The following is a 16,714-nucleotide window of genomic DNA, read 5'->3' as shown; positions in this document are numbered from 1 at the left end:
GGATCAGAAGGGTATGTAGTGTTGGAGTGGGAGCAGAGAAGGGGCCAGATGCATAGAGAATAGGAACGAATGAAGGTTAAGGTCAAGGGGGTTATGGGAACATAGGATATATTGCAGGGTGAGTTCCCACCTGTGCAATACAGGAAAGCAGGTGCTGCTAAGAAGGATACAAATGTCACAGGCAGTGAAGAAGTCATTCAAGTGAAGAACATTGTGCTGGGCAGCAAGCTCAACAAGTGGGTGGTCCAGCTGTCTGTTGGCCACAGTTTACTGGTGGCCATTCAGATGGGCAGACAGCTTGTTGGTTGTCATGTCCACTTAGAATGCAGCACAATGATTGCAGCTTAGTTTGTAGATCACATGACTGATTTCACAGGTAGCCCTGCCTTTGATGGTTTGTTGGGATAGGTGATGCTGGTGACCAGACTGGAGCAGGTGGTAGTGGGACAAGTCTTGCATCTAGGTCTATTACATCGATATGAGCTATGAGGCAAGAAGTTGGGAGCAGAAGTGGAGAGGGATGGACAAGGATATTGTGTAGATTCAGTTGGGGGCAGAATAACATTGTGTGAGGTTTGGGAAAGATAGTGGGTAAGATATTCCTCATTTTAGGGTACAACAAGAGGCATTTAGGTGTTCCAGTCCTGGGTGGTACTGAGTCAGGGGGGGGGGGAAGATTGCTCCTTTGTAGGTATTTTTGTTTTGATCTTTAATGACTCTCAGTACATTGGAAAGACTTCTTCAACTCTGTGTGTAAATATCAATAGAAACTTTAAAAACTTCCCATTTGTGAGTGTCTTTGTGTACATTTCTTCCCATGTTTCATTGTTCATCTGTGTTGCAAATTCAACTCTTTTTGGTGTAGAGAAAAGGGTTTTCTCTACACCAAAAGGAGTTATATAGGTGATAATTTTAGTTTCGTTTACTGTGGCTTTGTTTAATTTAACATGCGACTGGAATGATTTGAAAGGCCAAGCTTATCAACAACAACAATACAACTTTCCTTCTGCAGGTCAGTTAGTATATGGTTAATGAATGGTTACCCTTTGGGTAGTGTTAATCAATTGTGATATCCTATAGCTGTGCATAATATTCAGGAATGTGCTGCAGGACCCATATGGGTTCATTCTGTTGATGTTTACATAAATCTCTGCAAATGAGAATTTTGTCCTCGGATTTGAAACCGTATTCAGTACTTTAAGTAATTTTACAATCAAAATATCCCTGTCACCTCTGGGAGAATGATTGTATAGTTCATCTTTGGAACATACATGCCTTTTGTCTCTATACCTGATATGTGTACATGTTTTTCTTCACTTTGTAATTTCTAACTTTAAACATCATCACTTTCTTTACATAAATGCAAGATTCACCATCTCTCATAGTGCTAGATTGTATAATTTTAGAGCTGCATGTGTCATTTCAGATGTGTTTTATCATGTAAACGAGGAAGCTATTGCACTTTATTTTTTTATGGGCTGGGTATTTTGATGGGGAACTGATAAACACTGAATACTACTAATCTTGGAGACTTTTCATTTTTCTTGTCTGTCCCTAGCAAATCATGAGAATGTTTGCAGGTACAGCTTTCTTCTCAGTCACTTCACTATCCACTGTTGCTTCTGTTGATTCTTCCTCTTTCTTGCAGGTTTTTCTGGAACTGATGTTGGTGCTACCATCTCTGTCTCTTTCAGAAGAGTGGTTGTTGTTCCCGTTGAGGCTCATGATGTAATTGCGACTATTGTTTTGGTTTTGAAATCATATTAGTGTAACAATTTTCATGGATATTAAACGTAATGATCACATATATTTAATTATTATATGTAAAGCAAGTAGAAAACATCAGTTAATTGGTAGTATACTGGGAAATACCATCAGTCTACAAGGATAGGATGTTTTGTAAGAATACTCATGTAACCCATCCTTGAATATTGTTCATCTATGTGGGACATATATTAAATAGGAATAACAGGGAATATTGAAAATATATGAACATATATAAAGAAGACGCATTGCTACTTACCGTAAAGAAGACATGTCAGGTTGCAACCTGGCACAAATAAAAGACACTTACATAAAATTTTGGTCACAGCCCTCATCAGTAAATAAGACACACACAGTTCACATATACAAGCAAGCACACCTCACACACACATGACTTCCAGCTCCAGCATCTCATGCCAGAATGCAACTATCATGTGGGATGAAAAAAGCAATCTGGAGGGGGCTGGAAGGGGAAGGGATAATAGTGTATGGGTGAGGAGAGAGACAAATGCTGTTTAGTGGAGAATGAAAGGATTAGACTGCCAACAGGTGCAGTGTCAGGAGGCTGTGGGGCAGGGTTGTGGGGAGAAAAGGAACCAAAAAGAAGAGGAATGGAGAAAGACAGGCAGATGTGTTTGAAAAGGGCTTCAAATAAACAGAGTGGGAAATAAGAATGAGAAGGAGATGATAGGACAGAGGGCATGGAAATTGTTGGGTGGAGGATGTGGGGACAGTATGTTACCATAGGTTGAGGCCGGGATGATTACAGGAGCGGAGAATAAGGATAACTCCCATCTTTGCAGTTCAGAAAAGCTGGTGGTGGAGGGAAGGTTCCAGATCGCTTGGGTAGTGAAGCAGCCATTGAAATCAAGTGTGTTATGTTCAGCTGCAGATTGTGCCACAAGGTGGTCAACTTTGCTCTTGGCTACAGTTTGGCAGTGGCCGTTCATCCTCCTGGATGGCTGGTTGGTAGCCATACCAATATAAAAAAGAACTGCAATTATTGCTGCAGAGCTGGTAAATGGCATGGCTGCTTTCACAGGTGGCCTAGCACTTGATGGGGCAGGATAAATGTGTGACAGGACTGGAGTAGAAAGTGCTGGGTGGGTGGATTGGGCATCTTTTGCACTTGGGTCTTCCACAGGAGTATGATCCTTATGACAAGGGGTTGGGATTGGAAGTGGCATTGTGACAGATGTGGATACTGGGTGGGTGATCGAACACCACTTTAGGATGGGTGGGAAGTATCTCAGGTAGGATGTCCCTCATTTCAGGCCATAATGATATATAATCAAAGCCCTGGTGAAGCATGTGGTTCAGTTGTTCCAATGGAAATGGCACAGGCGATCTGTTTGCAGACTAGGTCACGGGGTATTGCCTATCGGTGAAGGCCTTGATGAGGCCCTCAGAATAATGTTCAAGGGAGATTTTGTCATTGCAGATAAGCTGTCCCCAGGTTGCCAGTCTATTTGGAGGAATTTTTTTGGTGTGAAAAGGATGACAGCTATCAAAATACTGATGTGGTTGGTGGATTTAATATGGAAACAGGTGCAAACAGAGCCATCAGAGAGGAGGAGGTCAACATCCAGGGAGGTGGTGTGCTGGGTTGAGGAGGACCTAGTGAAGCAGCCACAAAGTAGTATTCCCTTCATCACTCAGTACCAACCCGGATTGGAACAATTGAACCACATCCTTCACCAGGGCTTTGATTACTTATCGTTATGCCCTGAAATGAGGGACATCCTACCTGAGATACTTACAACCCCTTCTAAAATGGTGTTCCATCACCCATGTGACCTCCAAAATGTCTTAATCCGTGCCTATGTCACTCCCAATCCCAACCCCTTGCCACAAGGATCATATTACTGTGGAAGATAGGTGCAGAACCTGCCCAATCCACCCACCCAGCACTTCTTACTCCATTCCTGTTATAGACTTATCCTACCCCATCAGGGGCTTGGCCACCTGTGAAAGCACCCATGTCATTTATCAAGTCTGCTTCTATCACTGCACAGCTTTTTATACTGGTGTGACTACCACCTAACTGTCCAGCAGGATGAATGGCCACTACAAAACTGTGGCCAAGAGCAAAACAGATCACCCTGTGGCACAACATGCAGCTGAACATAACACACTTGATTTCAGTGGCTGCTTCACTGCCTGAGCCATTTGGATCCTTCCCTCCACCACCAGCTTTTCTGAACTGTGTGGATGGGAGTTATCCTTACAACACATTCTCCGCTCCTGTAATTCTCCTGACCTCAACCTACTGTAACATACTGTCTCCACACCCTCCACCCAACAATTTCCATGCCCTCTGTCTTATCATCTTATCCCCATTCTCATCTCCCACCCTGTTTATTTGCAGCCCATCTTTCCCCATTCCTCTCCTCTTTTTGCTCCTTTTTCCTCCCACCTCCCTGCCCCACAACTTTCTCATGCCTCACCTGTTGGCAGTCTAGACTGTAATGAGATTTTCACTCTGCAGCGGAGTGTGCGCTGATATGAAACTTCCTGGCAGATTAAAACTGTGTGCCCGACCGAGACTCGAACTCGGGAACTTTGCCTTTCGCGGGCAAGTGCTCTACCATCTGAGCTACCGAAGCACGACTCACACCCGGTCTCACAGCTTTACTTCTGCCAGTATCTGATCTCCTACCTTCCAAACTTTACAGAAACTCTCCTGTGAACCTTGCAGAACTAGCACTCCTGAAAGAAAGGATACTGCGGAGACATGGCTTAGCCACAGCCTGGGGGATGTTTCCAGAATGAGATTTTCCTTTCTTTCAGGAGTGCTAGTTCTGCAAGGTTCGCAAGAGAGCTTCTGTAAAGTTTGGAAGGTAGGAGACGAAATATTGGCAGAAGTACAGATGTGAGACCAGGTGTGAGTCGTGCTTCGGTAGCTCAGATGGTAGAGCACTTGCCCGCGAAAGGCAAAGGTCCCGAGTTCTAGTCTCGGTCGGGCACACAGTTTTAATCTGCCAGGAAGTTTCAGTCTAGACTGTGTTTGTATTTCTCCCCCAACCCATACACTACTATCCTATCTCCTTCTCAGTCCCCTCTAGAGTGCTGCTTGCATCCACATGATAGTTGTATTCTGTCCCAAGATGCTGGAGTTGACAGTTGTGTGTGCATGAGGTGTGCTTGCTTGTGTGTGTACTGTGTGTTTCTCATTTACTGATGAAGGCTATGGCCAAAAGCTTTATGTAAGTGTCTTTTAATTCTGCCTGTCTGCAACCTGATGTGTCTTCTTTATGGTAAGTAGCAATCTGTCTTCCCCCGCATTGTTGATTTTCCCACCTGGAACTTCCATTGTTTGATATATGGAGAAGAACAACACGAATGTTCACAAGATTGTTTGAGCCATGTTAGAATGTCACAGAAATACTAAAAGACATGAGCCTGCAGATGCTTGAAGATATGCACAAGCTATTTCGCAGCAGTGTACATACTGTACCATAAGTTAGCAGACCTATGCTTACATCAGGGGACTTGACACTTTTGTGGTGTATGTCCTGGCCTGGCATAAGCACCATTGGGAGGCAGTGGTGGTGGTGGTGAGGGGGAGGGAGGGGTGGAGGGGGGGGGAGAAAGATGGGCATGGAGTCAGTTGGAACAAGCTGTGAGAAACACATGTGCGACCAGCAGCAGTGACTGATATAACATGATGGATGGCTGTTAAGTGGGTACCATTAGGAACTAGGTGATGGGCAGTGCACCCTGTGTTTTGGAAACGTTTTATATAGCTGAAATCTATTGATGGATTGGCTGATATGTACTGATGTTAATGGTTTAAAGCTTTGATACTACAAAAGTGAGGTGTACAGCTGGACTCACAGTGGAACTAGCATGTGTGATATTGTTGTTGAATGTTATTGCAGTTTATGATACTTTGTGTGGCCTTGTTAGACAAGCTGTGTATTGTAATCAGTGTGGAGCCACAGCATGTAATTTTTATTGTGCACCAGGTGGTTATGAATGTAGTATGTAATTGCTGCAATTGCTTTCAGACAGTGGGTTTAATCTCTGTATGTTCTTGTGTTATGCTAGTTTGTTGGGGCTAATGCATGCTATTACTGTGGCACTCAGGGCTGTGTTGCCAACATGCTATTTGTGTGCATGCAAGTTCTCGGGTATTGTTTAGCTCGCACCAAGCTTGTATCATTATCTGTAACAAAGCTGAGTGAGTTCACCTAATCTTTTATTGTTTGTTTGGCAAACTGTTTGTTACTGTGCTGCAATTGGCTATTGACAACTGTGTCTAGAAGCTAAAATCTAGCACTGCCACTTCACCTTCAGACTTTGTTATTTCAAGAACTGTGGGTGTAGCTTAGGTTTTAGATTACTGGTTAATTCATTAGTCTCTGGCTTAGTGTTCAGAATTCAGCTTCACGCTGTTATACACTAGTTATTAACTAGGGAATGTTTAATTTCCTGGTTTTAAGGATGGATGTTAAAGGGGAAAGTGCCAGCACTATGAGGAAAGGAAGATGATATTCAATGTGTCAGGGGCCAGGTTTTCATATAGTTTCCCTTTCAGAAGAGCCTATCGTGATATCATTCATATTGCTTATGTTGGCCTGGTTCCAGCAACATTAGTGGACTGTTGTATACAACTAAGGCATCCATTTGGTGGTGGACCCAGCTGACTTGAGATTATTATAAGCTCAATTGAAGTTATGTATTTTGTACATAAACACTAATTGTCAAACAATGGAAAATCCAGGATAACAATATTCTGAGAAGGAAAGTTGCTACTCACCAAATAGCGGAGATACTGAGTTGAAGATAGGCACAACAAAAAGATTTTTGCACTTACAGCTTTTGGCCAATGGCCTTTATCAATAAAAGACACACATACATACACACACACACACACACACAAACTCACACAAATGCAGCCCACACATACAACTGCAGTCTCAGACAACTGAAACCACACTGTGAGCAGCAGCACCAGTGCATGTTGGGAGTGGCGACAGGAGGGGGGGGGGGAGGGGGGGGAAGAGGAGGAGGCTGGGGCGGGGAAGGGGAAGCATAGTATGGTGGAGATGGCAGACAGTGGAGTGCTGCAGGTTGAGCGGCAGGCAGGGAAAAGGTGCGGTGGGCGGGGGGTGGGGGGTGGGGGGTGGGGGTGGGTGGGAGGGAAGTAGCGGAAAAGGAGAGAAATAAATAAAAAAATTTAAATAAAATAAAATAAATAAATTAAAAAAAGGATTGGGTGTGGTGGTGGAATGACGGCTGTGTAGTGCTGGAATGGGAGCAAGGAAGGTGCTGGATGGGTGAGGACAGTGACTAATGAAGGTTGAGGCTAGGAGGGTTATTGGAATGTAGGATGTATTGCAGGGAAAGTTCCCCACCTGTGAAATTCAGAAAAGCTGGTGGTGATGGGAAGGATCTATATGGTACAGGCTGTGAAGCAGTCATTGAAATGAAGAATTTCATGTTTGGCTGCATGTTCAACAACAGGGTAGCCCATTTGTTTCTTGGCCACAGTTTGTTGGTGGCCATTCATGTGGACAGACAGCTTGCTGGTTGTTAAGCCTACATAGAATGCAGCACAGTGGTTGCAGCTTAGCTTGTAGACCACATGACTGGTTTCACAGGTGGCCTTGCCTTTGATGGGATAGGTGATGTTAGTGACCGGACTGGAGTAGGTGGTGGTGGGGGATGTATGGGACAGGTCTTGCATCTAGGTCTATTACAGGGGTATGGGCCATGAGGTAAGGGATTGGAAGCAGGAGTTGTGTAAGGATGGACGAGTATATTGTGTAGGTTTGGTGGACGGTGGAATACCACTGTGGGAGAGGTGGAATAGATAGTGGGCAGGACGTTTCTCATTTCAGGGCACGACGAGAGGTAACTGAAACCCTGGTGGAGAATGTAATTCAGTTGCTCCAGTCCTGGGTAGTACTTAGTTGTGAGGGGAATGCTCCTCTGTGGCTGGATGGTGGGGCTTTTGGAGGTTGTGGGAGACTGGGAAGATAATGCATGGTTGATTTGTTCTTGTAGAAGGTTTGGAGGATAATTATGGTCAGTGAAGGCTTCAGTGAGACCCTTGGTATATTTCTAGAAGGACTGCTCATCACTGTAGATGCAATGACCATGCTGACATTTTAATTGGTGTGTGTGTAAGATGTGCTAAAATCATGCCAGCTCATAAAGCCAGGATTGCTCTATTAGCATGTAAACTGTCAGAAAGAGTATTTGACAAGCCCTGTGTTGACTCTGTGGTACCGTGACCCAGATCTAGCGATGAGAACTGCTATATCCTTGTGTTTGTGCTATATCCTTTGCATGTCACTTGGGTGTTCCCTACAAGGACTACAATGACAAGTTCTGCCACTTTCACTCTTAAAACCATAGTAAGCTGACCAAAATGTTAGTAACAGAGAATGTCCTGTGTCTCACATCGAAAGGGTCCAAGAATTGTTGTTTTGACATTGGTGTCCATTATAGTATGACCACCCCATACTATCATAATCCATATTATGCAGGAAGAGTGAACAGAAAATTGCTCCCTGCCTTAATAGCCTACTACAGCAAGGACCAGCAGGTGTGGGATCATTCACAACCCAGTTGGCCTTTAATACAGAAAAACTTGTTGGTCACTGGTCACCCCCACTGAGTTGTTCCTTGGGTTTAAGGTTAAAACCCCAGTGAGTCATTTGTGGTCTGTTGCTGGAGAAGATAACCCACCTGCAATTGCTATACAGCGGAGGTAAGCTGGAAAGAATAGTAGCCCATCATACAGAAAATCAGAGATATGTCAAAAAACAGCAGCCAAACCCGTACTGCGTCAGTGAATGCACAATGGTGCTAAACCTGGGAGTAACTAGTAAGGCACCTGATAAAATTGTGAAGAAACAGGACCATGGGAAATCATAGGAATTTTAACACCTATACACCTATCATCCTGTTATTGTTTGACCCAAAGAGAAAGACAATGTTTGCAGCTCACCTCCCCCAGGTGAAGCCGGCACCTAGAGCCATAAATAGTTAAATAGGTAATATTGTGGCAGTGCTCTTTGGAGATATGGGCTCCAAGCTCTGTTCTTTTTTTTTTTTTTTGGGGGGGGGGGGGATGTGCCAAAAGTTGACACATCATCTTTACTTGTGTCAGGGGATTGGACATCTTTGATGTGTGTGGCCTGGGCTGACAAGAGCACCATGAGAAAGTGGTGGCAGGGGAGAGAAGGATGGGCATGGAGTCAGCTGGAGCAGATTGTGAGGATCACATGTGCCAGCAGCAGCTATTTCCATGATGTGATGTATTGCTGTTAAAAGTGTGTTGCAAGGAATTGGCTGAGAGATGGTACACCCTTTGTGTTGGAAGAATTTTAAATATGATGACTTGGCTGATGGATATACTGATGTTAATGGTTTAAGGCTCTGATACTGCACAATTGAGGCTGGACACACAGTGGAAATGGTATATGTGAGGTTGTTGGTGAACATTGTTCCTGTTTATCATATCTTCCCTGGTCTGTTTAGACAATCTGCATATTGTAATTGATGCAGAGCCACTGCACATAATTTGTGTTGAGTGCTAGACTGTCATTAATGAAGTGCATCAGTGGTTGTTATAAATGCTTTCAGACAGTGGTTCACTCTACGTATTTTCTTATATTATGTTACGCTAGTTTATTGGGACTACCACATGCTTTTGCTGTGGCACTTGGGACTGCGTTGCTGGCCTGCTACATGTGCGCATGCAAGCACTTGAGTGTAGATAAGCTCACACTAAGCCTGTGTCATTATTTATAGTAAAACTAATTGCATTTGCCTGATTTTTTTCTGTGCTGCAAGTGGTTATTGAGAACTGTGCTTAGAAGCTGACATCTAGAACTTCTAGTTCTCCTTAAGATTTTATTGTTTGATAAATGTTGAAACTGGTAGCATAGCTTAGGTTTTAGATTATTGATTAATTCATTGGCATCTGGGTTACAAACATTAATTGTGATGGGTTAAGATTTAATTGATGACTGAAGGGAATGCATACACTTTATTTTGGATCTTTATTTAATTTCTTGGGTTGTTAATAAATGTTTTAAAAGGTCTCCACCTATGTCTACATCTACATCTACATGATTACTCTGGCAGAGGGTTCAGTAAACCACTTTCAAGCTAACTCTCTACCGGCACGCGGGAAAAATGAGCGCTTAAATTTTTCTGTGCAAGCCCTAATTTATTTTGTTTTATCATGATGATCATTTCTTCCTAAGTAGGTGGGTGCCAACAGAATGTTTTCACAATCGGAGGAGAAAACTAGTTATTGAAATTTCATGAGAAGATCCCGTCGCAACGAAAAATGCCTTTGTTTTAACATTTGCCACTACAATTCACATATCATGTCTGTGGCACTATCTCCAATCTGAAAGGAAGCTCTCTGCATCTATTCAGGCCATTTGGCTATTGACATTACCAGTGCCAAGTGTAGGTCATTTGTAAGGGACAGAGGGGCCCAGCCCCACCAGAATTTTGTGATGTAGTTTTATTCTGCATATTTTTTCAGTGTTATATTAAACAGTATGGGTACGACACAATTTCAGTGTAGTACGGGTAACAGAAATATGAGATACCCAGATGAAGTTTCAACTGGTCCACTGCAGAAACACACAATGCTACTCTGAGTTGCCAGTAGCAGGGCCAAGTCTTGCTGTTACTTCTTCCTTAAACCTTCCTTCAGCCCATCGTTCCACAATGACAGACCTATATTGCTTCCCCTGCCCCTTTCAACTTAAGGCTGAGAGCCAGTGCCTTGTGGCCCATAGGCTCATACTCCCTCCATACCCCTGGATCTGTAAACTGCAGTCATAGTTATGTGACCAAGCCATTTCCCTTCCTCCATCCCTATACATACCATCATATCTTGGGGCCACCTCAGATGGGCCAAGCAGGGTGACGTCTCACCCATGCCCATCCTTCCCCACACCTCAGGAAACCCTGCTGTCTCTGTCATGTTACCACTCTACCACCCATCTGCACCTGTACAAAGTTTCTGGATCCAACTGGCTTGGTCCTGTAAGCCAGATTTTCACCTACCTCACATAATGCACCTTCCTGTAGGCCAATAGGAAATGCCAAAAAAAAAAAAAAAAAAAAAAAAAAAAAAAAAAAAAATGGTTCAAATACCTCCAAACATTATGGGACTTAACATCTGAGGGCATCAGTCCTCTAGACTTAGAACTACTTAAACCTAGGACATCACACATCTCCATGCCCGAGGCAGGATTCGAACCTGTGACCGTAGCAGCTGCATGGTTCCAGACTGAAGCGCCTAGAACCGCTTGGCCCAGCCAGCCCAGAAACAGCAAAAGTGGTCATCTCTCAGTAGTGTTCTGCATTCTTGGGCTTTGTGGCTGAAACTATTCTATGGCTGAAAGTATTCTTACAGTGATTCTGAAATCAGTAAAGTAGATAGTTTGCTAAATAAACCTTTAATTTATTGAGTATGAAAGAAAAGCTAGAAACCAAGCAGTCATGTGCACATGAACCAAAAGGTTTATTAGTGTCTCAACCCTAATGGGAAGAAGAACACAGATTTCTGCAATACATAGTTATGCAAAATGTTGCAACTAACAGTAGGTGAAGAGAAATAAAAATTATTTTGTTTCTGTTATGCATCACTTGGTGGTGAAGGATTGTGAACAACAGTCAGCTGTAAGGCTCTAAAGTGCTTAAGTGAATGGAATAAGACACATGAGGAAAGCAGACTTTGAAAATGTTCATAAATACAAAAATGTTCGGCACTATTATCATTGCTGCTCAGTTTGATTTAGGATATAAAATGACAATTTGGAAACATAACGAATTAGTTATGAAGAATAGATATCTATTAAACAGAGTACTAGAATGCTCAATGTTTTGTGGAACTCATGAGCTAGCACTAAGGGTTGAGCTACCTGTGGCAATTTCTTCAGTTTATTACGTCTTCAAGGAAATCTTGACAAAGTGTTCAATGACCACTTAGTACAGCCATCTTTAAATATACATCACACATTATACAAAATAAACTCTTAGACTGTATATATAAAGTTTAGATTGAAGAACTTATTAAAGACATTAATGTTGCCACTTTTCTTTCTGTGCAGGCAGATGAAACAACACGTACTACAGTACATCAAGGGAAAGAAACATTTTGAAACAGTCCTTTTGTCTGACATATATGACAGACATGAAGGTTATATAACAACGGTTCAGAATAATTCTGTTACAAAGTTTATTGACTTTTTATTTGGGCCCCACCAATGAAAATGGGCACAAAGCACCACTGGCCAGGGCACAAGTTAATAACACTTGAAATAGTAATTATTCCTTATGGTTTAGGGTAAGATAGCCAGATATCACTGTTTTAGAAAATTTTCCTTACATTGACTGTAAGTAATAAATGTTTCATTTTTCTTGATGTTAATTATTTTGTGTATCATGAGTTGCCCACTTTCATCATACAAAATAAATCCATAACTCCTGTTAAGTTTCTGTCTGATCTTAGCTGTGTCCATGACCTCTGTATTTAATCTGTATTGCTTAGACATTACTGGTCACCTGTAATATTACATTTTCAGAAGTCCAAGACATTAAATTGTGGTGGTTTAGAGTAAATTGCTTTAATCCAACACCTGATAGCATAGTGTGCAAAAGCATAAAATGGTCCAAGAATACATAGTGGGAATCAATACAAGAAATAAATAAACACATGGTGAGAATCAATGCAAGGAATAGTTACAAAAACAAAAGAATAAATGAATGCCATCAGTTAAGTCAGCATAAACACTTTGCATCTTGCACATATTTGATGTAACGATGCACAATCACTACATCACCCTCCCCCCCTCCCCCTCCCCTCTCTACCCCATGCTAATGCTATCTGTGACTGAAGTGGACTTATGTCCTGATCGCATGACATCAGTTTTTGGTACTGCTGATGAGGCATCAGCGTCAACATTCAGTATCTGTTGTGGTTTGTCCACGATGGACAATGGAGTGATGGATGATTCTATCTTGTGCATACTTGGTGTGTCAGGCAATCCATGGTACCAGTGTGGGCAGTGCTGAATACAGGTTTAAGGTGGTCGATGGAGACTGTTGTTGGGGTAGCCACAATGTCAACCTTAAACGTTTTGTCATCTCTGCTGAGGACTGGATACTGTTCATCATAAGGTGGCTGCAGAGGTTTGTGGACAGAAACATGGCAAACAAAAGCTTGGTCACATTTGCACAGGTTGGCAAAACTGAAAGTACAGTGCATCTCTTGATCTTTTGGTGATGGAGCTGATGGATCTGTGTGTGTAGTTTGTTGACAAAGTCTTATGCCTTGATAAGAGTGTCTGGCATGTTGCTGAGGGCTTCACGGGGCAGTTGAATTGTTTGGCTGTCAACAAGATCTGCTGCTGTAGGTTTCAGTTAATCCTTGATGGATGCATGGAAGAAAGGTAGGATGGAAAGAAGATTGGGTTTAATGTCCCATCGGCGTCAAGGTCATTAGAGACAGAGCACAAGCTTGGATTGTGTCAAGGATGGGGAAGGGAATCGGCTGTGCCCTTTCACTAGAACCATCTCGGCATTTGCCTGGAGTGTTTTAGAGAAATCATGGAAAATCCAAATCGGTATGGCTGGATGTGGATTTGAACCATCATCCTCCCGAATGTGACTCCAATGTGCTAACAGCTGGATGCATGGAGGCCCAGGTGGATGACTTGTAGGATTTCTCTCCAACATTGCAAATCATGGCACTGGTGCAGACACTTCATTAATCCTTTTGCTGTCATATGATAATACATTGTTCGAATGTGCTTCATGCCTAACAGGGTGGTTGCAGGTAGGATGCAAACTGCCTGTCCTGGTGAAGGTGCCTCCAAAATGAGCAATTCGTTCACAAAACATTGTGGTTGCAACTGTTTTGGCGGGGTTTTCAACCATGGGAAAGACTTCAGGCTACGAGTCCAGTAGTTGATGGGAATTGGGCAGTAAGTATATCTTTCAGACTATGGTAAAGGTCCAACTATGTCAATATGTATTTAGTTGAATCACTAGTTAGGTGGGACAACTGTGCCAAGGGGTTCATTGACAGTCATACATAGGTGCACAAATGCCTTGCAGTCTTCATCTGTATTTGGCCACATGAGAGTTCGTTTATCTGAATCCATTGTGCCTCGGACCCCTGGATGAGACAGATCATGTGTGGATGTGACTGTCCGCTGTCAAGAGTTAACAGTCACAAATAAATGGTAGTGACTTTGATGTGGAGATGTCACAATGCAACAGCATGTGCATGCGGCTTTTCGCGGATGATGCTGTAGTATACAGAGAAGTTGCAGCATTAGAAAATTGTAGCGAAATGCAGGAAGATCTGCAGCGGATAGGCACTTGGTGCAGGGAGTGCCAACTGTCCCTTAACATAGACAAATGTAATGTATTGCGAATACATAGAAAGAAGGATCCTTTATTGTATGATTATATGATAGCAGAGCAAACACTGGTAGCAGTTACTTCTGTAAAATATCTGGGAGTATGCGTGCGGAACGATTTGAAGTGGAATGATCATATAAAATTAATTGTTGGTAAGGCGGGTACCAGGTTGAGATTCATTGGGAGAGTGCTTAGAAAATGTAGTCCATCAACAAAGGAGGTGGCTTACAAAACACTCGTTCGACCTATACTTGAGTATTGCTCATCAGTGTGGGATCCGTACCAGATCGGGTTGACGGAGGAGATAGAGAAGATCCAAAGAAGAGCGGCGCGTTTCATCACAGGGTTATTTGGTAACCGTGATAGTGTTACGGAGATGTTTAATAAACTCAAGTGGATCTGCATCGCGGTGTAGCTTGCTCGCCAGGTTTTGAGAGGGTGCGTTTCTGGATGAGGTATCAAATATATTGCTTCCCCCTACTTATACCTCCCGAGGAGATCACGAATGTAAAATTAGAGAGATTAGAGCATGCACAGAGGCTTTCAGACAGTCGTTCTTCCCACGAACCATACGCGACTGGAACAGGAAAGGGAGGTAATGACAGTGGCACGTAAAGTGCCCTCCGCCACACACCGTTGGGTGGCTTGCGGAGTATAAATGTAGATGTAGATGTAGACATGTCTGATGGTGATACTTGGAGACAATGAGGCTGCAGACTAGGTGGCTCTGCCATCAAATCTTGGAGCTCATTGTTGGATTGCTGTGCCAAAACTGTGCCTGGAATAGATTCTATACGAGAGAGGACATATGCTGGTACATTCAGTTGTCCCATGACATGGACTATTTGAGTCATAAATTGTCCTCTGCAGTCCAAGGTGAGTGGCACTTCAGAGACTGGGTGTGCTAACCATGCAGCCTCAGTGATAATGGTCTTCATACTGTTGAAGACTGGGTTAGCTTCTCTTGATTTCTGTGAGACTCACAAAATTTCATTCAGTGGAGCAACTAAGAGTGCAGGGTTGTGCATGAAATGGCAGCAGAAATTAGTGACACTGAGAAATAGTCGATACTCAGGGACAGCTGTAGGCTATGGGATGTTATGGCTTCTTCCTTCCCTTAGTAGTGGCTGTATTCCTTGAGCACACTTCTAATGCCTGAGATGCACTTTGACAGATTTATGAGTGGTCCAGGTGAATGGAGGTAAGTAAAGGTCTAACGTAAATGTTTCAGGCATTCAGTTTCAAAACTGGACATAACCAAAAAACCATTAATATAAAATAATATAAAAGTTGAGATTTCGTGTAACTTCATCCATAAAAAGCTGGAAGATCTGTGCAGTGCTGCATAGTGTAAAAGGCCCTATCACAAATTCAAAGAGACAGAACGAGGTACAGATGGTGAGTTTACCTATGTCTTCTGGAGCAATGGGTACTTGTTACAATGCACATATCAAATATAATGTCGAAAAGATGTGCTTGCCATGGATGTTGAATGCAAACCCTTTAGTGTCCAGGACCAGATAACAATCAGGAACTGTTCTAGCATTGAGCTGCACACACACCATCCGTTGATCTACGTGAGAACTGAGTGTAGCAGTAAGGGCCAACTACTGCTTGACAGGCATGCACAAAGGAAAGCTCTTGTTTCAGTTCTTTCAACTTTCCTTTATTAGGCAATGAGGATGAGTGTGAATTGGCAGTCCTGGAGTTGTCAGTATATAATGTACTGTCAATTGTTGTTCTAGCACTAATGTAAGCAGCTGCCAAGTTACTGCCAGGAACTGTCTAAGAAGTGCTATGTACAGAGAATCACCTACGATCACTCACACAACAGTATCATCTACACAGCACACATGTCCATGGCTGGTCAAATTAGTGGTGGTGTCCAGGAGATGACTATTATGAAAGTAGGAAGTCATGTCTGATAGGAAGGCTGCTCCAAGGACAGGGTGCATCACATCTTCCACATTAAATTGCCAGTCAAAGTTGTGTTGTAGGCCAAGGTTTAGCAGCAGTGCCAAGCAACCACATGTCTGGATGATACAACCATTGGTGGAAAAGAGACAACAGTCATCACTAGTGCGGTGAAACACATGGGAAGATGGATGCACTGATATACGTATTGACTCCTGTGTCCACTGAGAATTGTAGTTTTGTAGAGAACTCAGTAACAAACAGTTGACAGCTTCTATTTGGAAAGCAAGTTGCGGTCATTACTAACACTCCAGGCACATTTTTTATCTCACACAGAGGACTGAATTTCTGCACTTCAGAGCCAAACAGCCTGTGGCACCAGCAAAACTTCACAGCTGAGGGCAGTTGGCTGCATTTCCTTGGTGAGTGGTGGCGCTGTGGCTGGTGACTGTGATGCTGAGTTTGCAGTGCAGTGACTTGCACAGTAAGTCTAGTGATTTATGCCTGTAATGATGCAGTAATATTATTCAACTGTGAGCCACTAGCTGCTATACCTGTGATGTTGTCTGCATGTTATGAAGCTGCGTCAAGATTGCCGGCACATACAGTGACATTCTTCTGTACC

The 16,714-nt window shown here is 43.0% G+C and overlaps 1 protein-coding gene across 1 annotated transcript in view; it reads right to left on the bottom strand.

Annotated features, from left to right (window-relative positions):
- Positions 1-1,554: 1,554 nt before the first annotated feature.
- Positions 1,555-16,714, bottom strand: part of LOC126259922 (splicing factor 3A subunit 2-like) — a 130,938-nt gene continuing 115,778 nt past the window's right edge. Inside the window, exon 3 of the mRNA XM_049957052.1 lies at positions 1,555-1,738. Within this exon, the coding sequence (XP_049813009.1) occupies positions 1,555-1,738 (184 nt within the window). The remainder of the gene's footprint in view (positions 1,739-16,714) is intronic.

Source organism: Schistocerca nitens, chromosome 1 (genome assembly GCF_023898315.1).
Source record: "Schistocerca nitens isolate TAMUIC-IGC-003100 chromosome 1, iqSchNite1.1, whole genome shotgun sequence".
NCBI classification, from domain to species: Eukaryota; Metazoa; Arthropoda; class Insecta; order Orthoptera; family Acrididae; genus Schistocerca; species Schistocerca nitens.
Note: the sequence above shows the minus strand (reverse complement) of the source record. Positions and strands in the feature narration are given on the sequence as shown.